The 8,177-nt window shown below is 32.5% G+C and overlaps 1 protein-coding gene across 1 annotated transcript in view; it reads right to left on the bottom strand.

Moving 5' to 3' along the window:
• Window positions 1-4,270: 4,270 nt before the first annotated feature.
• LOC106769598 (delta(14)-sterol reductase) overlaps window positions 4,271-8,177 on the bottom strand; it is a 12,685-nt gene continuing 8,778 nt past the window's right edge. Inside the window, exons 9-13 of the mRNA XM_014655282.2 lie at window positions 7,488-7,569; window positions 5,612-5,688; window positions 5,338-5,457; window positions 4,732-4,806; window positions 4,271-4,623 (exon numbers count right to left, since the gene is read on the bottom strand). Coding sequence (XP_014510768.1) covers window positions 4,470-4,623; window positions 4,732-4,806; window positions 5,338-5,457; window positions 5,612-5,688; window positions 7,488-7,569 — 508 coding nt within the window. The 3' untranslated portion in view covers window positions 4,271-4,469. The remainder of the gene's footprint in view (window positions 4,624-4,731; window positions 4,807-5,337; window positions 5,458-5,611; window positions 5,689-7,487; window positions 7,570-8,177) is intronic.

Raw genomic sequence — 8,177 nt, 5'->3', positions numbered from 1 at the left:
CCTAAAATTGTGAACAAAATACTTTTCGAGGTAAGGTATAAAAAGGTTCATGAGGAAATAAAATACAATGAGCTATTTTGTTATCTAAAATCATAGAGGACATGTGATTAATGAGATAATATGAAGTAGGAATAACATCACTCCAAAAATATTGAGAACCTCACCATGAATTAAAAGAGTGCGGTTTGTTTTAATAATATGTTTATTTTTATGCTCAACCACCCTATTTTGTTGAAGTGTATAAGGACATGAAGTTTGATGGAGAATGCCATGAGAAGCCATAAACTGTTTACAAGAATGGGAAAGATATGCATGACCATTATCACTTTGCAAAGTTTGAATCTAAACACTAAACTATGTTTTAAAATAATTCAAAACATTTTTTCATCAAAAAAAATCATGTACACCTAGAATAATCATCAATAAAAGTAACAAAATATTGAAAACAATAAATTAGACTTAACACGACTAGGTCCCCAAATGTTAGAGTGAACTATGATAAAAGGGGATGAAACACGTTGTGAGACACTATGAGGAAAGGAACTATGACTATGTTTGCCTAATGGACATGAATCACTCACCAAACTGGATAAGCTATGAAGAAGCTGCTACAATTTAGCAAGACTAAGATGACTTAACTGAACAAAAAGAAGAGAAGGAGATTTCATAGTTGTACCAACATGGGTTGAAGGGTGGAGATGATAAAGACCACGAGACTCACATCGGGTGTTAATCATCTATGTTAAACTCCGGTCTTGTAAACAAACATAATCTTTGGTAAAAGAAATAACACAATCAAGAGTACATGTTAAACGACTAATGGATAATAAGTTAAAGGGAGATCTAGGAACATAAAGAATTACCAATGAAAAAAAAAGTAAAAAGGTTAACAATCCCAATACCACGAGCAGTGCTGTCAAAATGGGTTAGAATCTGTGGGCAACCTGACCCACCACGGTTTTGAGCGGGGTTGGGTTTGGAAAAAATGAAATTTGTTGATGCGGGCCAGTTTTCACCCAACTCACTTAGAACCCGACTTGCCCGGGTTGACCTGAGGTGAGCCGGGTTGGCTCACCAACCCACCTAGTTTAATTTAATTATGTTTTATTTTATGTTTCAATATTATTAGTTAACATTTTTTTTATTGTATTATAAATGGGAATAAATAAAAAGATGTTTCAAGAGAACAAAATATTATAAATTTATCCATTGAAGACTCTAATATTATAAATGGATAAATAACACAAAAATTATCAATATTATAAATTTATTTATTCATTTTTTGGGTTTGCTTTTGGATTACATTTGAGTTATGTATGTTAATTTTTTTTTTATTTTGAATTGTCTTTTGAGTTTAACTTCATTTTAGAGTGAACTTATTTGAATTTGAATCATAAAAAAATTGTAACTTTTTTGGATTTTAAAAATATGTAATTAAGTGAGCCAGTGAGTCAACCCATGGTGGGTTAGGCCAGGTTCAAATTTTTTGAGGGAGTTATTCCCTCCACCACCACATACTATTCCCTGCACCTCCCCATTCCTTTTTTTTCCCTTCAATATTATTTAAACGGATGTCAATATCCGTACATCATTGAAGGAAAAACGGATGTGAACCTCTGTTAAAGGACAAACGGATGTCCACATCCGTTTCACTGTAAAATGAAACTAAAACCTATCTCTTTTCCTTCGGATCTAACTGCATCTCGAGGCTAGGAAAGATCTCTTCCTCTACTCCTATTTTCTTTTCTCTCCTTCCAACCACCTACAAAACTCTTCCAAGCTTTATCTTCTCTTCTTTTTACTCAGTCCAAAACTCCCACTCGTTCTTTATCTTCTATTCAATTAAAACCTCCACCCATAATATCTTTCAAACACTACAACCCAAGCAACCAAACCTTCCTCCCACTCATCTTTAACTCACCATCAGGAAAGAAATAAAATAATTTTTTTAAAAATAATTTATAAAAGTCTTAATATATTTTTACAAAATTTTATTTTTAATTCAAAGAAAATACTCGTTTAGAAATGTCCAAATTTTATATATAAAATTTTTATGCGAAACTAAATTTTAGCTTTCGAAGAAGTTTATTTTACTTATTTTTTCAAAATATTTATCAATTAACTTGTTCAGATATATCTAGCGATTTTGGTCAATAAATTTTTATCTATATCTTTTACTTTTATATAATATTTCAAACACGAATGAATATGATTACTTAGTCTTATAAATAACACCTCAAATCTAAGAACATCTTTAATGGAAGTTTACAACAAGTTCGTTCTTTAGTTAAAAAACAAAATCTTAAATAACTAATTAAATATTTTGTATAAAAAAGGTTCATTAAAATAAAAATACAAATTAATGAAAAAAAACGTGAAAATGAGAGTTGGGGGTGGGGTTGTTGTGAGAGTGAAAATAAGAGTTGGGGAAGAGAGGGGGACGAGGGGAGGGTGGACTGCCGTGAGAGTGAAAATGAGAGATAAAGATTTAGGATTTTCTTAAAAAAGTAAAAAAGGAAAAAATTAAAGTAAAAAGGATAATTTTGTAATTAAAAAAATATATAGAGAGTTGGGAGAGGTGGAGGGAGGAACACCTTTTTTTGACTCGCTAAGGGATGAGGCAATTAAGCAACTGAAATTTCACCTTAGACGAGCCCAAGATCAGATGGTGAAATTTTCTAATAAGAGAAGGCAACCATCCATAATTCAGGTAGGAGAATAGGTATTTTTCAATATTAGACCTCACAAACAAAATGTCTATGTTGGCCATATTACGTACTAAACTTGCACCCGGGTATTATAGGTCTTTTCTAGTCCTAAGGTAGGTTAGCCAAGTTGCTTTTCGTTTGTAACCAGAATCAATAAGGATACATTTTATGTTTCCCAACTTAAGCCAGCAATGGGGAATCACCATTTGACAGTAGAGAAGGAATTGTCACCTGAGCTACAGTACAAGGAGCTAAGTTGTGTCTCTCTCAAGGTTTTAGATCGTAGATTACACTCTTTGCAAGGCCTCAATGTTCCACAACTACTTATTGAATGGAAGGAAGGGAGTCTTGACAATGTAATTTGGGAAGATAAAGCATTGATTAGAGATCAATTTCCTGATTTCAACCTTGCGAACAAGGTTGCTCAGACCTGACATTATTGATAGGTCTTGGAAGGTTTACGTTAGAAAAAATAAACATGCCAGTTAGTAAATGGTGGCTGGGGGAGTTAGGAGGAGGAGTTTTATAGCAGTTAGGGGTATTTTTTCTAATAGTTGATGATTTTCTTTGTTAGTTATGTTTTGTTTATGTCTTTTAAGAAGGTAGGTGTGTATTTTTATGGTTATTGAGTGTTTTATTATAGAAATAGGATTTTTCCTGTGTAAGGAAATGTTTTTTCTTGATTGTTATTGATTACTTCTAATATATTTTCATTCAATAAAACTATTTCCTTACCAATGTGAGAATTCATATAACTGAACCTTAACAGGCCATGATATTATTCATTGTTTCAGAAGTAGTAGGGATTTGGAATAGAAAAACAAGTCGAAGTGCTTAGAATACATTATCCACATATTTAGAATATAATATTCAGTGTTGTAAATCTTTTTGAATATCATTGCTAACTTTAAAATTCTAAAGGCTTTTGTTATTCCTTGCAGGTCAAGGAAAGAAGATAATGTTATTTGAATAAATTTGTCCCCACCAAATGAAAGTTAGATCAAATTTAATACATATGGACCATACATTAGTCATGTGAAGAAAACATTTGAGGGAAAGTTTAGGAATTCAAGTACTGTGAGAACTTACGTGAAATTTACAAAAGCATATTCAACTTTTGTTCAGGACGAGGGTAACAAAGAAATTTTAGGAATTTTTGTGTATTCACATGTTAACTTCATGCTCTTAGTTGTGGTCTTAGTTTCATAATTACCATTTTAAATGTTCATGGTAATCGGAAAATTGAAAAGGGATTTCGAGCATTGAGATCTGGTAGTTGAATTTCAGCATTTCTGGTGCGTCCCTCTGTACAACCTGCAAAAACAATGATTTTGTTTCTTTTTTAAGCAAATTGCCTTTTCATGAACAATAGCAGACCAGTTTAATCCAACAGTTCTTTAAATTTTTTTTAAGCAAATTGCCTTTTCATGTCAATACATCTTGTTTCTCACCATGAATCCAACCGTTCTTTATTTTTTTTTAAGGAAACAACTACTTTGAAATGAGACTTCAACTTGATTCCAATAGGAATGTCATTCCCAACATTAATGGTAATGGTAAGATAAGCCAAGGATCTTGCACCATGCCATTCTCATTTCAAAACAAATAGAGAAATATCAAAAAGAGATGGCCATCAAAAAGAAAGCCATGAGCATGATAATCCATACACAAACAGGAAAAGATCCAAGATTGGGAACCCCAAGAACCAATTTACATCAAAATGCTTAGTAGCATTGGCAAGATGAAGCCATTATTATACTCCTAATAAACATAAGGCAATATTCTCCATGGAACAAGTTTACGATACTCTGCCCATATCTCTTTATACTTCTCTGCACAACGAGTTTCATCCCTTCTCTCTCTCCAGATCAACAGAATAAGAAGATAAACTGGATAGAAGTATGGAATTGGGGAACTGCAAAAATGAGTTAAATACAACTGTTTGGCATTAACTTCTTTTAGAAAAATAACAAATATGCATGATTTATGTCAACATAATAAAGCAACTAGTTAAGGAGATCACCTTATCCCACAAGGTAAGCTAAAGGAGAGAGCAAGAAGCAAATCCCCTAGGTAATTACAGTGCCTAGCAACACCCCTTCAGCATAATAATAAGAATAAAGATAAGAAAGATTGATGACTTGAATAAGAAAAAGAATAAGGATATGAACTTTGCTATAGCAAGCTCTAGGATGACAAATGATTACAGACAGCACCAAATGTAAATTCTTGCAATAAGTGTCACAAATTTTGAGCTAGATGAAGGGTTCAAAAAATAAGCCAGACATGCATATGAATCCCATAAAAATATGACAAGACAATCATCTTTTCTTTTTGCCTCTTAACATCAGAATTAGTTAGAGAACAAGAAAAGGAGATATCGAACAAAATTTAGGATTAGTTTTCCTGTTTCTTAAGTTTCCATATTTCTTTATATTTCATGATATGTTTCCTTATTTCATTAGAATTAAGATTCTACTCACTAGTGTTTGAATGAACAAGGCCAGTGCTTATCTATTGTATCACATTGTAAAACATCATACTGAATATCAATTTCAGATTGTTACTCTATATTCTCCTTTCCCCCTATATCTAAAACCCTGTAATTTCAACATAAATGAAATCTTACCAATAACCAGACGCTAGTAGCTTGCCTCCAACAACTTTTGGAGGCTTACCCCAAATAGGAGCCTTTGGATTCTTTTTGAACACGTGTTTTTGCTTGTTTGCCCCTCGAAATACCATATATCTGCACAGTTATATTACACAAATTATAGTTTATAAGGTTTACTGATAAAAATGTACGAGCTTATTAGATCAGTTTCAGTCTTCATAAACTTTTATTTTATGTCACTTCAGGAGTCTATGCATTACAGAAGTCACTTTTACATATTACAAGTTACCCGATCAAGAAGACAAAGCAATTAGCTACCATGGCAGCCGTTGTTAAGTCCACATTGTTCTTCAATAGCCACCACCCCTAATAGCAATTGCAGATTGTCAATACATGCAAGATTTTAATGCAGAAGAGATGGATACAAGTTAAATATGGAGGTAACTAAATCAGTAGCAAGTTTCATTTCCAACGCTAGTGAACTTTGTTTGAAGCGTGCATCTAAAGCACGTACATACCTTTGTTTGTCACTATCAAGTCTTGACCATAGCTCACACGCACAAAAGAAAATAATCAATATGGATTCAGCATGAGAAATTTGTCTTATTTAAATATGAAAAACATGCATTAACAAGAGAGAGAGAGAGAGAGAGAGAGAGAGTCTCTTGGAAACTGATTTGGAAAGTCCCCTCATTTATAGAAATCTAAAATGTCAGACAGAAACCAAAGCAAACTAAAAGGAAGACATAAATAACACATTTCATATTTATCAATAGTAATGGTAATTATGCACACATTAAAGAAAATATAAGTAAGGGGCTGCTCTCTGAAAAAGAAGCATTATTCTAATAGGAATACAAATTCAACTTCTCCATAGACCCATTTTCTAGGCCTTTAGGCATTATTTTCCAACCAGTTTTCTTTTAGTTCAGTAGGTTATCTTCTTCACCTGATTTTGTCACCCATGAGTAATACACCAAGTGTTTAGTTACTGAATTAACTGTATATGATTGATGCTCTTGTGCTTACTTTGTACCGAAAAGGAGGAAAGAAAAGAAACATGATTTAAAGCATTTGAAAGCACTTCACTTTACATACATGTGCAAATATCCAGGTGGCATATCATGGATACCATTTTTTGAATAATTGACTTAGTATTCAGAATCATAATAAGTCAAAAGACTAAGATCAAATCAACCTGCCAAAATCCTCACAATTACCTAAGCAAATATTCCTATTAAGGAAAAAAAATTTAAAATACAGAGTGTACCACAGCTAATAAAACTACTATACCAATTATTCAAGTTCTAAGTAGATGATGTGATCATGATTCATGACTACCTGTACATAATAAATTACTTGTACATCGACTGTCACAAATTGAGAAAAGTGTGCTCTGGAAATCAATACAAGTAATAATCGTGGACTCCCTCTTACTAATTTCTTTACGTGTCCACAAAAATTATTACATGCATTGGCAAGCTTCGTCATATATAATTTATACCAAAAGATTTATTCAGAAAAGGTTGGTATACCATAGAACTTGAGAAAGTGGCCAGAGTAGAAAATGAGTTATATCACATAAATGCAATAAACAGAGAAAAAAAAATCAGATAATGGATGAAAAGTCCAACACAATTGTCAAACACGGACACTATGGAACCTCCACCCATGCCCACGCAAAAAATCAGAAGGCCGTTGATTGGAAAATTTGATCAATTAGGTTTTTTCTATTTTAAATATTGTTCTTGTTTGTGTTTTATGGATCATACTTGTGTATGTTGCAGATCCTCCAACCGCTGGGTTTCAGTCCTTATAGGACCCTCAACTGGTAATAAAGGACAAGAATAACATTAGTCAGAATTTTCTGTCCTTTAGATTTAGCCTGGTACAAATCTAATTCACCTAAGTAGTAATTGACCATCTACCAAAATCACTTTCAAGTTAATCCACAATCAAGATGACATACAGAATGGAGTATTCAATGTCAACATAAGAGCTCCTCAAACACCTTTGGGAGGTGAAACTAAGTTCATATATAGAAAAGTTCAGCTTACAACTGTAGGTATGACTATGAACAAAAAAGGTAACATCTCAGCTTACACAAACAAATTGGAAGTTCAATTTTTTCTATTCTCATCCAAACCCACAAGTATGACAAATACCTGTATGCTGAAAGTGAAAGGTATCCACACTAAATCTCCAAACACCAACATGAAGCCCAATCTCTCTGCAATTATGTCCCAGCTGCATAAGACAAAACAATGATAAGGTCAGAAAGGGGAATTGGATCATATTTGATTGATCAAGCCGATATCCTGATCATAATTTACTGGAATATTCAGGAGAAATGTTGTTCAGTTAAATCTTTGTCGACTTTTAGATGAAAAATTATGTATATACTGTGCTGAACTTAGATTCCGAGTTTTCATAATATTTGGTTTATTCGGGTAAACTTTTCTGTAAATAATTTTGTCTTAGCTTATGCATAAACTAATTTATAAAAGTTCTCTCATAGTAGCTTCTCTACAAGATGATTTTTAACTCATGTACAAGTTAATTTTAGAGTATAATTTTTTTTTCCATTTTCCCTTCTTATTTTGTTTTTCCAAAAATGCTTATGAAGAAGCTAATCCAAATAGGCCAATTGTGTTTTGGACATGGTACTTATAAGTTATACTTGTATGTTCACAACCTGGCTTTACAATCAAATGTTTTGAAGGGAATTTTAAAAATCATGTTTCACCCACTTGAGAATTAAACTGTAAAATAATTCTAGAGGGCTTGATTGATCTCTCTCATAATCTTCTATTTATAATAATAAATTGATACAAGAGTACATGATAATTAGAGTA

The sequence above is a fragment of the Vigna radiata genome, chromosome 8 (assembly GCF_000741045.1).
Source record: "Vigna radiata var. radiata cultivar VC1973A chromosome 8, Vradiata_ver6, whole genome shotgun sequence".
Classification (NCBI taxonomy): Eukaryota; Viridiplantae; Streptophyta; class Magnoliopsida; order Fabales; family Fabaceae; genus Vigna; species Vigna radiata.
This window is presented reverse-complemented; position numbering and strand designations above follow the sequence as displayed.